The 14,413-nt window shown below is 43.8% G+C and overlaps 1 protein-coding gene and 1 pseudogene across 1 annotated transcript; both read left to right on the top strand.

Moving 5' to 3' along the window:
• The first annotated feature begins 3,574 nt into the window (after positions 1-3,574).
• LOC140489084 (ferritin heavy chain A-like) lies at positions 3,575-5,664 on the top strand (annotated as a pseudogene).
• Positions 5,665-9,360: 3,696 nt separating this feature from the next.
• On the top strand, positions 9,361-12,097 carry LOC140489083 (ferritin heavy chain A-like). Its single transcript, XM_072588323.1, has 4 exons — positions 9,361-9,489; positions 11,224-11,370; positions 11,515-11,640; positions 11,936-12,097. Exons 1-4 carry the CDS (start codon positions 9,361-9,363, stop codon positions 12,089-12,091), a joined length of 558 nt encoding a protein of 185 aa, XP_072444424.1. The 3' UTR covers positions 12,092-12,097.
• Positions 12,098-14,413: the final 2,316 nt, after the last annotated feature.

Here is a 14,413-nt window from a genome sequence, read left to right as displayed (position 1 = left end):
TTTTACAAACTACATCCTGAGTAGACAAGTCCAAGGACCAGTGCCACCAGCAATATATTTGCTCACACCATCCAACCATCACTGGTTAGATTATAGCCTCAGCTGTTTTGGTTTTTCAAATCCACAACCACCTTCCCCCACTCCTTGCATCCTCAATTAGAGCAAGTTTCACAGTAAGTTCTCTCTGAAATCACAACTGTCTTAAACTTGCTGGTTTCTTGGAAGCAAACCCTGGAGGCTTATCTCTCTAGCTCATTAAGCTGTGCTTGAAGTGTTGAGGATATTGGCCTGTTAATATTATGATCTAAGCTGCAGAATGGATTTTTTTTGTCTACTTCAGAGCTTTCCCGCTTTAGGTAATCTGAAAACTTGGTCAATCTGTGGAATGTCACAGTCGTCTTAACGTGTGATAGACCTCAACCCTCTCTCCAATCCACAATTACTGCATTCGACTCACTGGGGAAGTTTAACCCTACACAGTGAGAACCTGCAAGAGTGGCTGCTTGGACAATGCTGAACACAGCTAGACTGTTCACTATTGGAAATAAACTCCTGCTCTTTCTAAGCCACTCTATAACCTAGACAGGTACTCCCCAACAGCAGCCAGGTTAAGATATTGGCAGGAGTGGAGTCTGTGGAACTGTGCTCCATTAATCAGTTTAGACGGGGCATTGTGAATTCAACGTGGATTGAAGTAAATGCTTCACCTTCACCCTCCTCCATATCCAAATAGTTTTCTCTTCAGTCAGTTTGGCAAACCAATAGTCGGTGTTTCCCATGATGTTACTTTTGTATTTAGGTGCTTTGCAGTACTTCATCGCCAGATGTACCTTCCACCTTACACTTCTCTCCATTTCGTTCACCATCCTGTATACGTGGATGGAGATGCTGATGGCAGTTAGCCGCTGTCTAAGGCAGTGAAGGTGATGACCTAGTGACATCAGCATGAGACCCGGGCGGGGGCTGTGTTCATTTCCAGCCATTGCAGTTGGTGCAATTTGTATTCAGTAAAAATCTAGAATCCCGACTGAAGAAGACCATGAAGCTGTTAGGAAAAAGTGAGGAATGTAGATGCTGGGGATCAGAGTCAAAATGTGTGGTGCTGGTAAAGCACAGCAGGTCAGGCAGCATCTGAGGAGCAGGAGAACATTACAGCGTACTATAGGCCCATCAGCCCTGGAGTCGACGTTTCGGGTATCAGCCTTTCATCCTCATACCCCAAACATCAATTCCCCTGCTCCTCGGATGCTGCCTGACCTGCTGTGCTTTTCCAGCACCACCTTCCGTGACCATGAAGCTGTTGTCCATTGTCAGGGAGAAGCCCGACCTGGTACACAAATGCTCTTCAGGGAAAGAAATCTGCTGTCCTTACCTGAGCTGGCCTACACGGGACTCCAGACTCACCTACAGCAATATGATTGGCTCTAGGGATGGGGTAAATGCTGGCCTGGTCATTACCCACATCCCATAGAACGGTATGTTAGGAATTTGATGGGAACGGCAATGAAATGCGATATTAATGTCCTTGTAACTCACAAAGATATTTACAGTCCTATTTCATCTCTGTCATTGTGAAGAAAATCATCTGTAGGAGTTTGTTTTTCACCACCATGATTTTGTTTTGAATCTATCCCCTTCCCTGCTCCCGAATAAATTAGGGATACCAAATTCAATGTTATCTTAGATAAAGGATCAGTCAATAGTTACTCCCAGAGCCAGTACCCAAAGGCATTTTTCAAAGTCTCTGGTGATCTTTGAGTGACCATGTGATGTCCATCCATTTGGATAAGGTCTTTGTGACCGCTGGATATCAATACGTTTTGGATCCTTTTTGACCAGAACGAGCGTAAATCCATGAATACAGTTTCTGGTCAGACACATCAACTGTGCCCACAGGCATCTTTCACAAGAGGCTTCTCAGTGAGATGTTATTGGTGTCTCCAGATGTGAATCAGAGCCACTCTGTCAGGCCTATCTAACACTGAGGTTAATCAAAGGGATCACATCTCCACCTCACCCTGAAATTGAACCAATTCCATTAAAAAAAAATCAAAATCCCACAGAAAATGGAAATCTGGAACCACAGCAGAAACTGTTGAAGAATCTCAGCAGAGCTACCATCCTCACTGGAGAGAGAAACAGAGTTAATAATTTAAGTCACATTTTGACTCAGTCATTGGACTCAACATTAACTCTATACTTCTTTCCACAGATTCTGCCAGACCCATGTCGACTCTCCAGAATGTTCTGGTTTTATTTCTCAACTGCTTTTACATAGTAGCTTATAATTTCTCATAAAGTGAAATGGTTCATGTCCATATACAGCAAGGCTTGGACAATATCCAGGTTCAGGCTGACAATTGACAATTTATATTTGAGCCATACAAGTACCAGGCAACGGTCACCTCCACCAAAGGAGAATCTAACCATTACCCCATGACATTCAATAACATTACCATGACTGAATCCCCCACTATCAATATCCTGGGATTACCATTGCCCAGAATATGAACGGGACTGTTCAGATAAATTCAGTGAGGTTAGGGATCCTGCAGCAAGTAACTAATCTCGTGACTCCCAATAGCCTGTCTCCCACCTTCAAAACACAACTCAGGAGTGAGATGGAATACTCCCTACTTACCTGAATGAGTACATCTCCAACAACATACAAGAAGCTCAACACCATCCAGGACAAAGCAGCCCCTTGATTGGCACCACATCCACAAATATTCACTCTCCCTTCCACTGACAATCAGTGGTATCTGTGTGTACTATCCAAGAGATGCACGAGAGTAATTCTCTCCCGGACCTGAGTCTGCACCTTCCAAACACACGACCGATACCATATATAAGGACAAGGAAGTTCCCTCCAAGTCACTCACCATCCTGACTTGGAAATACATTGGCGTTTCTTCAGTGTCACTGGGTCAAAATCCTGGATCTCCCTCCCTAACAGTCTTGTGGGTGTAGCTAAGTCAATTGACTGCTTCGGTTCAAGAAGGCTGTTCACCATCACCTTCAGAAGGGCAACCAGGGACAGGCAATAAATGTTGGACAAGCTCGCGATGCCTGTGTCCCTTTAATGAATGAACATTTGAAATTTGGTCCAATTTGAAGCTAATAAAAATAAATACTTAGCATTTAATTTGCGGGAACAAATTCAAATGTTTCAAAAAGGTGGAGTGAAAGTTAATATCGTGTTTCCAATCAGCAGAGACTTCATTTGTCATTCAGTCACATCCAACTGTAAGCATCCAGTTAGTTTGGAGTGTGCACAGAATCTATTACTCCATAAGTAATGATATCATTAAGTTTCATCTCTTAAACCGATCCATCTTCCAGATCTCTGACTGGCTTTGGGTCTCTGCTCCTCCCTCACAGTCCTCCCTGTTGTGTTCATTGGTGCCTGGATTGATTGGAAATTCCTGAGCGGCTGTCAGGGATTGTCAATCTTCATTGGTGCTGCCACGCCCTGGTTGAGTGCAGGGTGTCCCAGGAAGATAAATACAACAACTAGTGGGTGAGAGGTTTTGTTCTAGCATTGTCTTGGTGAAAGTGAGTTGGAATAGTGAGGATGGCCTCTCAAGTGTGTCAGAACTACCACAAGGATTGTGAGGATGCTGTTAACAAGCAGATCAACCTGGAGCTCTATTCCTCCTATGTTTATCTCTCCATGGTGAGGCTTGTGGACTTGAGAGTGACACCTGAAGAGTTGGACTTTTGTTGATTGTATTGGTAAAATGGGTTGTGCAATGTTCTGGTGATTTTAAACATGGAATAATCTTTTGAGTGAACAACTCGTAAAGCAGCTGCTCTCTATGGTTATTAAGATGTAGTGAGTTTCTTGTGGTACTGTCCCTACCTCGGAACCAAGAGGCCTAGGTTCTTGTACTACCTACTCCAGAGGTGTGTCTGAATGTTGTGGAATTATACTTGGGTTTTTGTATCAAACCATGGCCCTACTTATTGGCAGAAGGTCACCCTCTAGTGTCACTGCTGTAGTCTGGCAGATCCTCCTTCGTATTGTTCCCTCCCTTTTGAATGTTCAGCTCTCAACCTTCTGATGTTGAGACTACATTCACAGCAATGATCACTGTTTTCATTAGTGGAATGGAAAATGTGTATAATAACTTGGTCAATGGTATTTGACAGTATCTCAACTGCTTGATTCTGGAATCAATTGGAGTACCTTTTTTGTTCCTTTCCCTGATGCAGTCCAGCCACTGGTAATGTTTGAAAGAGTATCTGGCAGTAAACCCTACCATGTCAGACAGTCTCTCTCCATGATTGGCCAGATACTGGAGAGATCTACCCTGTTATGGAAAATCTCCTCCACTGTGAGGAGGGCACTTTGGTTCAATTCAGTGAAAGCAGGATGTACTACATAACCTGACAAGAATTCAGGTTTAGCTGGGTATGGGATGTTTAGCTTCAATGAAATTCAGCTGAATAACAAGAGCTGAATCTAGCTAACTGCTTTAGCAGGGAACTAAGTTGTATGCTGTAATAAATTGTCTATTAACTGAAGATCTCGCATTGCTTTAGGAGCTTTAAGTGACACTTGATTTCTTTCCTCCTCCAGTTCTGTTACTTTGACCGGGATGATGTTGCCCTGCGTCACTTTGCTGAGTTCTTCAAGGAGCAGTCCCATGAGGAACGGGAACACGCTGAGAAACTGATGGCATTCCAGAATAAACGTGGAGGCTGAGTCCTCCTGCAGGATGTGAAGGTTGGATTAATTTTGTTTCTATTCTACTTGGTTAGAAATAACTTCACTTAATATGGATTTGAAGTTGTTTAACCCAATTAGTTTATACTTGTGCCTTGTTAAGCCCTCCTTCCTCCTTGTGACCACCTTTTACTGGATTGGACACCACTTGTAAGAAAGTGACCACCATGTTTTTTGCTTCCTCCCAGAAGCCAGAGCAGGATGAGTGGGGCAATGGTCTGGAGGCAATGCAGAGAGCTCTGCAGATGGAGAAGGATGTGAACCAGAGTCTGCTGGATCTGCACAAACTCTCCTCTGGCTGCATGGATCCCCATGTGAGTTCCTGATGTATTTGTGTCTGGGCTCTTAGGTTAAATGGATAAGACACTTGGCCCTTCAGCCTCTGAGATTGTATCTAAACTGTAGTGAGTCTAATCTGGGAGTGGACCAAGCTTCTGTTGTAATCATGATCTGAGCACTTTCTCAAGGCTGTTAAGCAATCTGTGACATCCCTTAACTGTCGAGTCCTAGAGATGTACAGCATGGAAACAAACCCTTTGGTCCAACCTGTCCATGCTGATCTCCCAATTCCATCTAGTCCCACCTGCCAGCACCCAGCCCATATCCCTCCAAACCCTTCCTTTCATAAACTCCTCCAAATGCCTTTAAATGTTGCAATTGTACTAGCCTCCACTTCCTCAATTGTCCACTCTCCATATTGGGGGGAATACCAGTCTTGGTGGAGAAGAGTATATTTGATCTTAACATAATCAGTTCCCCTCTTTCCCTTCCAGCTGTGAGACTTCCTGGAGAGGCACTACTTGGATGAGCAAGTGAAGATGATCAAGAAGCTGGGAGATCACATCACCAACCTGAAGAGACTGGGAGCCCCTGAGAATGGCCTGGGAGAGTACCTGTTTGACAGGCTCACCCTGGGGGAGAGTGACTGAACTGACTGCAGGGAGCAAGTCATCTTTTTTTTATTCTATGAATGAGATCTATAGAATCTGAAGCTTGTAGAAGTAGCTCACTGTCCTGGGCTTGATCATGGAATGTACCAACTGTAAATAAACTGCTTACTGTTGGATTGGTTTGTTGACTACTGGGTCAAACTATATACAGGTCTGTGCTGTGACTTGCTGTCAGAGGATGTCTTGATCCAGATCACTAGTTAATCCCTGTCTCTATGTAAGTTCCACCCCCACAGCAAATAGAATGTGGTGTGGGTATAAGACCAAGTACAGACCTGGGTTTAATGGAGTAAATGTTTTCCCCAGTACAGTGGGAGATGGGCACTCTACCAGATTGTGATCTTCAAGAGGAGTTTTACCAACTCCTTCCGGAGCAGCTCTGTGCATTGGCCATTGCCACTGGGAATAACTTTCCTAAAAATATCTGACCATCACCAGTTAGATTAAAAAAAATAACTACAAAAGCTGATATTTTAATGAAAAACTAGCTTTTCCACTCCTTGCATTACTAATTGGAGCAAATTTTAGTAAGGTTTTTTCCTCTGAAGTTGCACCTGTATTAAACTTGCTGATGTTCTTGTAAGCCTCTAGCCTTTGCTTTTCTATAGAACATAGATCATAGAAGAATACAGCACAGTACAGGCCCTATGTAGCTCATTAAGCTGTGTGAGAAGAGTTGAGGATACTGTCCTGCCAATATTATGGCCTAATCTGTAAGGTTGGAATTTGTTTTGTCCACTTCAGACCCTTCCTGGTTTCAGCTCTCCAAAATCTAGAGAGGAAGCAGAAAGCTTTGTGAATCTATAGAATGTTGCAGTAGACTTAACAGGTGATAGAGCTAGGCCCTCTCTCACTGCATTCGACTCACTGGGTAAGTTTAACCATGCACACAGGCACTGAGGAATGCCCAAGGGTGACGGCGCTTAGATAATTCTCAACTCTGCTATAAGGTTCATTATTTCAAACAAACTCTTTCTAAACCTTGTCACAACATAGACAGTTAAAATTCAACATCAGCCAGGTTAACATTGTGGTGTGAGAGAAGTGTGTGGAACTGTGCTCTATTAACCAATTTGGAGGGGGACAGTGAGTGAATTTAATGCACAAAAGGAAGTAATGAGGAGAGGTAAATGCTTCACCTTCACCCTCCTCCACATCCAAATATTTTTCTCTTCAGTCAGTTTGGCAAGCCAATAGTAGGTGTTTCCCATCATGATATCTTTGTATTTAGGTGCTTTGCAGTACTTGATCACTAGATGTACCTTCCACCTATCTCCCTTTCTTTCATCATTCTGTATATGTGGATTGAAATGCTGACTGTAGTTATCCAGTGTCGAAGGCAGGAAAGGCGATGAACTAGTGCCATTAGCTTCAGACCGGGCGGGGTGGGGTGGTTTCAAATCCAGCTATTGCAGCTGGTACAATTTGTATTCAATAAACATCTGGAATCCTGTCTAAAGAGGACCATAGAGCTGTTAGGAGAAAGTGGGGGAGTGGAGTCAGAAAGTGTGGTGCTGGAAAAGCACAGCAGGTCAGGCAGCATCTGGGGGGGTAGGAGAACATTACAGCACAGTATAGGCCCATCGGCCCTCAAGTCAACGTTTCGGATATCAGCCTTTCATCCTGATGGAGGGTTCATACATCAAAAATCAATTCTCCTGCTCCTCGGATGCTGCCTGATCTGCTGTGCTTTTCCAGCACCACGTTCTGTGACCATGAAGCTGTTGTCCATTGTCAGGGAGAATCCCGACCTGCTACACAAATGCTCTTCAGAGAAAGAAATCTGCTGTCCTTACCTGAGCTGGCCGACACGGGACTCCAGACTCACCTACAGCAATATGATAGGCTCTAGGGATGGGGTAAATGCTGGCCTGGCCATTACCCACATCCCATAAAATAGAATATTAGGATTTTGGTGGGAATGGCAATGAAACGAAATAGCAATATCCTTGTAACTCACAAAGATATTTACAGTCCTATTTCATCTCTGTCATTGTGAAGAAAATCATCTGTAGGTGTTTGTTTTTCACCACCTTGATTTTGTTTTGAATCTATCCCCAACACTGCTCCCTACTAAATTGGGGATACTAAATTCAACATTATTTCAGATAAAGGATCAGTCAATAGTTACCCCCAGAGCCAGGACCCAAAGGCATTTTTCAAAGTCTCTGGTGATCATTGAGTGATCATGTGATGTCCATCCATTTGGATAAGGTCTTTGTGACCACTGGATATCAATACATTTTGGATCCTTTTTGACCAGAACGAGTGTAAATACATGAATACAGTTTCTGGTCAGACACATCAACTGTGCCCACAGAGGTGTCTCAGTGAGATGTTATTGGTGGCTCCAGATGTGAATCAAAGCCACTCTGTCAGGCCTATCTAACACTGCATTTAACCAAAGGGAACATATCTCCACCTCACCTTGGTCTTCAACCACTTCAATAAAACAAAAAGCAAAATCCTGCAGAACATGGAAATCTGGAACCACAGCAGAAATTGCTGAAGAATCTCAGCAGAGCTGCCAGCCTGTTTGGAGAAAGAAACAGAGTTAATAATTTGAGTCACATTTTGACTCAGTCTTTGGACTCAACATTAACTCTATCCATCCTTCCACAGATTCTGCCAGACTCGTGTAGACGCTCCGAGGGAGAATCTAACCATTACCCCATGACATTCAACAACATTACTGTGACTCAATCCCCCACAATCAATATCCAGGGATTACCATTGACCAGAATATGAATGGGACTGGTCATGTAAATTCAGCAAGAGATGGAATACTCCCTACTTACCTGAATGAGTACATGTCCAACAACAAACAAGAAGCTCAAAACCATCCAGGACAAAGCAGCCCACTTGATTAGCACCACATCCACAAATATTCACTCCCCCTTCCACTGACACTCAGTGGCAGCTGTGTGTACTATCCACAAGATGCACGAAAGTAATTCTCTAAGGGTCCTGAGTCTGCACCTTCCAAACATACGACCAATACCATATATGAGGACAAGGAAGTTCCCTCCAAGTCACTCACCATCCTGACTTGGAAATACATTGATGTTTCTTCAGTGTCACTGGGTCAAAATCCTGGATCCCCCTCCCTCACAGTCCTGTGGGTGTAGCTAAGTCAATTGACTGCTTCGGTTCAAGAAGGCAGTTCACCATCACCTTCAGAAGGGCAACCAGGGACAGGCAATAAATGTTGGACAAGCTTGCGATGCCCGTGTCCCTTTAATGAATGAACATTTGAAATTTGGTCCATTTTGAAGCCAACAAAAATAAATACTTAGCATTTAATTTGTCAGGTCAAATTCTGGGACACATTCAAATGTTTAGTAAAGGTGGAGAGAAGGTTAATATCGTGTTTCCAACGCCTAGAGACTTCATTTGTCATTCAATCACATCCAGCTCATTTGGAGTTTGCACAGAATCTATTACTCCAAGAGCAATGATATCATTAAATTTCATCTCTCAAACCTGTCTATCTTCCAGATCTCTGATTGGCTCTCGGTCTCAGCTCCTCCCCCACAGTCCTCCCTGTTGTGTTCATTGGTGCCTGGATTGATTGGAAATTCCTGAACGGATGTTAATGATTGTCAATCTTCATTGGTGCTGCCATGCCCTGGTTGAGTGTAAGGTGTCCTAGGAGGATAAATACAACAACTAGTGGGAGAAATGAATTTAGTTTTAGTGATAGTGAAGATGGCCTCCCAAGTGTGTCAGAACTACCACAAGGACTGTGAGGATGCTGTTAACAAGCAGATCAACCTGGAGCTCTATTCCTCCTATGTTTACCTCTCCATGGTGAGGCTTGTGGGCTTGAGACTGAAACCTGAAGAGTTGGACTTTTGTTGATTTAATGTATTGGCAAAATGGATTGTGCAATGTTCTGTTGATTTTAAACATGGAATAACTTTTGAGTGAACAAATCCTACAGCAGCTGCTCTCCATTGTTATTTAAGGTGTAGTGTGGGTTTTTTGTGGTACAGTGGTAGTGTCCCTGCCTCTGAACCTAGAGGCCTAGGTTCTAGTACTACCTACTCCAGAGGTGTATCTGAATGTTGCTGAATTATACTTGGGTTTTTGTATCAAACCATGGCCCTACTTATTGCCAGACAGTCACCCTCTAGTGTCACTGCTGTAGTCTGGCAGATCCTCCTTAGTATTGTTCCCTCCCTTTTGAATGTTCAGCTCTCAACCTTCTGATGTTGAGACTTCATTCACAGCAATGATCACTGTTTTCATTAGTGGAATGGAAAATGTGTATAATAACTTGGTCAATGGTATTTGACAGTATCTGAACTGCTTGATTCTGGAATCAATTGGAGGACCTTTGTTTCTTTCCCTGATGCAGTCCAGTCAGTGGTAATCTTTGAAAGAGTATCTGGCAGTAAGCCCTACCATGTCAGACAGTCTTCTCTCCATGATGGGCCAGATACTGGAGAGATCTATCCTGTTATGGAAAAGCTCCTCTAAGGAGCGTAGGGCACTTTGGTTTAATCCATTGAAAGCAGGATGTACTACATACTCAGACACAAGCTAAACCTAAATTCTTGGCATGAAACCTAAGCTTTAGCTTCAATAAAGCTCAGCTGAAGAACCAGAGCTGAATCTAGGTTAGATCTCATGGGGTACAGGGAAAAGTAGCCATTTGGATACTGAACTGGCTCACAGATAGAAGACAGAGGGTGGTGGAGGGTTGTTTTTCAAACTGGAGGCCTGTGACCAGTGGAGTGCCACAAGGATTGGTGCTGGGTCCACTATATTTTCCGTTTGTATAAATTATTTGGATGAGCGCATAAGAGGTACAGTTAGTAAGTTTGCAGATGACTTGAAAATTGGAGGTGTAGTGGACAGCAAAGAGGGTTACCTCAGACTACGACAGGATCTGGACCAAATGGGCTGAGAAGTGGCAGATGGAGTTTAATTCAGATAAATGTGGTGCTGCATTTTGGGAAAGCAAATCTCCGCAGGACTTGTACACTTTAATGGTAAGGTCCTGGGGAGTGTTGCTGAACAGAGACCTTGGAGTGCAGGTTCATAGCTCCTTGAAAGTGGAGTTGCAGGTAACTAGGATAGTGAAGAAGGCATTTGGTATGGTTTCATTTATTGGTCAGAGTACAGGAGTTGGAAGGTCATGTTGTGGCTGTACAGGACATTGGTGAGGCCATTGTTGGAATATTGTGTGCCATTCTGGTCTCCTTTCTACTGGAAAGATGTTGTGAAACTTGAAAGGGTTTAGAAAAGACTTACAAGGATGTTGCCAGGGTAGGAGGATTTCGGGTATGGGAGAGGCTGAGCAGGCTGGGGCTGTTTTCCCTGGAGTGTCAGAGGCTGAGGGGTGACCTTATAGAAGTTTACACAATTGAAGGGCATGGACAGGATAAACAGGCCAAGTCTTTTCCCTGGGGTCGGAGTCCAGAACTAGAGGGCTGTTAGAAATTGCCTGACTATTTGAAAACTATTTCAATTGAAAATCTTGAATTGCTTTTGGAGCTTGAGATGACACTTGATTATTTTTTTCTCTCCTTCCCCCAGTTCTCTTACTTTGACCGGGATGATGTTGCCCTGCGTCACTTTGCTGAGTTCTTCAAGGAGCAGTCCCATGAGGAACGGGAACACGCTGAGAAAATGATGGAATTCCAGAATAAACGTGGAGGCCGAGTCCTCCTGCAGGATGTCAAGGTTTGGCGTTTATTGTAGATGGACACTAATCCTGACATTTAAAATGTTCCATATCAGCATCTATGGTTTTTATGGTAACACTGATACCACAGTTCTCTAAATTTAGTGTTGAATGTGAAGCCCCTACTTTTCTCTCCCCTCCAGAAGCCAGAGCAGGATGAGTGGGGCAATGGTCTGGAGGCAATGCAGAGAGCTCTGCAGATGGAGAAGGATGTGAACCAGAGTCTGCTGGATCTGCACAAACTCTCCTCTGGCCACATGGACCCTCATGTGAGTTCTTGATATTTTTAACATTTTGCTTCTCACTTTAATAAATGGAATAACAAATCAAAAATCAATCCCACTCCTGCTCTCACACTCTCTCCTTCTCGTGGAGGGTGTTGTATGGGAGTGGACCAAGCTTCTGGTGTTGCCAAGATCTGAACTCTTCAGAGGCTCTTCAGCAGTTTGGGACATCACTTAACTGTCCACTCTCCTGTATTAATGGGAATAGTTTTCTTCTTGGGGGTGGGGTGGGAAGGTGCATTTGATCTTGACCTAATCAGTTCCCCTCTTTCCCTTTCAGCTGTGTGACTTCCTGGAGAGGCACTACTTGGATGAGCGAGTGAAGATGATCAAGAAGCTGGGAGATCACATCACCAACCTGAAGAGACTGGGAGCCCCTGAGAATGGCCTGGGAGAGTACCTGTTTGACAGGCTCACCCTGGGGGAGAGTGACTGAACTGACTGCAGGGAACAAGCTGTGTAACGTTTGGTATTAATGGGAGATGTGTGCAGAGTAAGGTTACTTTTCTTAAGACGTGACCTGCCCTCTATTGTGAAATATGCCAAGTGTAAATAAACTGCTCAATATTGTACTCTTTTGTTGACTTGTTTGGATGAATGTCTCAGTTGTGAAGAGGTATGATGAGATGTAACCTGTTGTGGTAATGGGTTTTCCATAACAAAAAGGAACCGTTTATCCTGAGAGCTCGCTATTCAGATGGCTTCAACCAGTTTGGGTTAGTTCTCTTGGGAGGGTGGAATGTTAGCCATTGGCTGAGACATATTGAGAAGCACTAACACTAGGTTTATAAATCTCCTCTCCAAACAGGAGGATTAACCATAAACTTAGTCATGGCACAAGTGATCAGATTTATTCCATGTAGGCTTTTTTATTGAGCGAGCTTGGCAACACTGGCTTCCCAGCAAGTCCTCACTTAGACCAGTCCCACTGCTGTTCCCCTTTCACTGGGCATGCCCTTCATAGAACTGCTTGCTTTATGTCCAGTCTGTCTTTTGGAGCATTGATGTGCAAAGTTCAAATGTGTTCATTGCTTTTCCAGTCTTGACCCTGTTAGCAGTTTCTGCATTTGGCAGAACACAAGCAATCCCTCCAGTGTTCGGTAGGAGTGAAATGGAGGGAGGTTTTTGCCCCCTCAGTAGGGGAGGTAAAATGACAGGACATAAGGTTAGAGGGAGAGATGGAGAGGCCTGAGGGTGCAGTCTCTGGAATGGACTGCTGAGATGGAGGGGAATACAACTGTCATTTTAAACACTCCAATAACTACATGGATAGGATAAGTATGGTGACATATATTCCAAATGGGAGTAGATTAGTTGAGAACTGGGTGGTATAGACAAGACGCTATACCTTTGGAGGTGCATCAACATAGTCATAATGTTACTGATCTGCAACTTCTGTATGAGGCTGTCTTCATAGCAGACAATGCTGCTTTGTCCCAGTAACAGTCGCTGACTCGTCAGGGCTTGTAGGAAAGGGACCCTCTACTCTACTACAGTTCCAGACTGGGCTGGGTGTGAACTCACTTGACTGGAATAGACTTCCTGAGAACTTGTGACCTCATTGGTCACTCAGAGCTCAGTGTAAGGTCTCTGGACTCAAAGCACCAAAACATGCTCCACTCAATCAATCAGACTATAACTGCTATCTCCTTTTGTAAGAGAGCCAATTAATATAGGACCACAGTGCTCATGAAATAACATCTGTCCAGTAAAGATATTCGGAAGAGGAATTCCAAAAAGAAGGTTCCTTGTATATTTAAGGAAATAATCCAGATCACTGAGCTGAATATTCCCTTCTTGCCCCCAAAATATTCTCCAACCATTTCTGTTAGCAGCAATCAGTTGACGACTAACAACTTGTAAATCTTCACTGATTGTAGCCAAATGATTTAATCTTTATCCATTCTGCTCCATCTGGTTGGATCATTACCCCTCTGAATGGGTGCCAACCTGGTTGATATTGAAGTTGTAATTACCCATTGTTTATGTTGGTCTCAGGTGTTTGAAAAATGCCACATGATTCATAAAATTTCAACCTTCAGTCATCCATCTTAGAATCCCTGCATTGTGAAAGTAAGCCATTCAGCCCATTGAATTCACACTGACCCCTAGAAGAGCATCTTACCCATACACCCCTTCTTACCTTAGCTCTGTAATCCCTCATTTCCCATGGCTAACCCAGCTACCTGCACATCCCTGGACGCTAGGGACAATTTCCCATCGACAATGCAACATAACCTGCATATCCTTGGACTGTGGGAGGAAACTGGAGCACCCAGAGGAAACACATGCAGACACAGGGAGAATGTGTAAACTCCACACAGACAGTTGCTTGAGGGTGGAACCTTGGGTCCCCTGGTGCTGTGAGGCAGCAGTGCTAACCAATGAGTCACTGTGCCGCTCAATGCCTTTGTGAAACAATAAAAATGCAAATACATTGCAGTATCTTTGTTTTCACAGCCATCACCATTCTCACTTTTCACAATCACTCCGTCCCATCAGTGAGTCCCAGTGGATAGGAGCAGAGGGAGCTTATTCAGTCCATTGGGTCTGTCTGTCACCCAATGAGATTCTCGCTGATCTGATAATCCTCATCTCTATATCCTTGGTTGTCTCCATAAACTGTGATCATTACAAACTTAAAAACCTATCCCAACCCATCCTTAACAGCCCTCTGCAAGAAAGAATTCCATAGATTCAGAAGGGATTGGGAGAAATTTCTCCTTATCTGTCTTCAACGGGTGATGTCTTACTCTGA

The sequence above is a fragment of the Chiloscyllium punctatum genome, chromosome 18 (assembly GCF_047496795.1).
Source record: "Chiloscyllium punctatum isolate Juve2018m chromosome 18, sChiPun1.3, whole genome shotgun sequence".
In the NCBI taxonomy this organism is placed as follows: domain Eukaryota; kingdom Metazoa; phylum Chordata; class Chondrichthyes; order Orectolobiformes; family Hemiscylliidae; genus Chiloscyllium; species Chiloscyllium punctatum.
This window is presented reverse-complemented; position numbering and strand designations above follow the sequence as displayed.

Coding starts and splice junctions, on each gene's coding strand:
- LOC140489083 (XM_072588323.1), top strand. CDS start 9,361: ATGAATTTAGTTTTAGTGATAGTGAAGATGGCCTCCCAAGTGTGTCAG. Junction 11,371..11,514: donor TCCTCCTGCAGGATGTCAAG/GTTTGGCGTTTA, acceptor TCTCCCCTCCAG/AAGCCAGAGCAGGATGAGTG. Junction 11,641..11,935: donor CTGGCCACATGGACCCTCAT/GTGAGTTCTTGA, acceptor TTTCCCTTTCAG/CTGTGTGACTTCCTGGAGAG.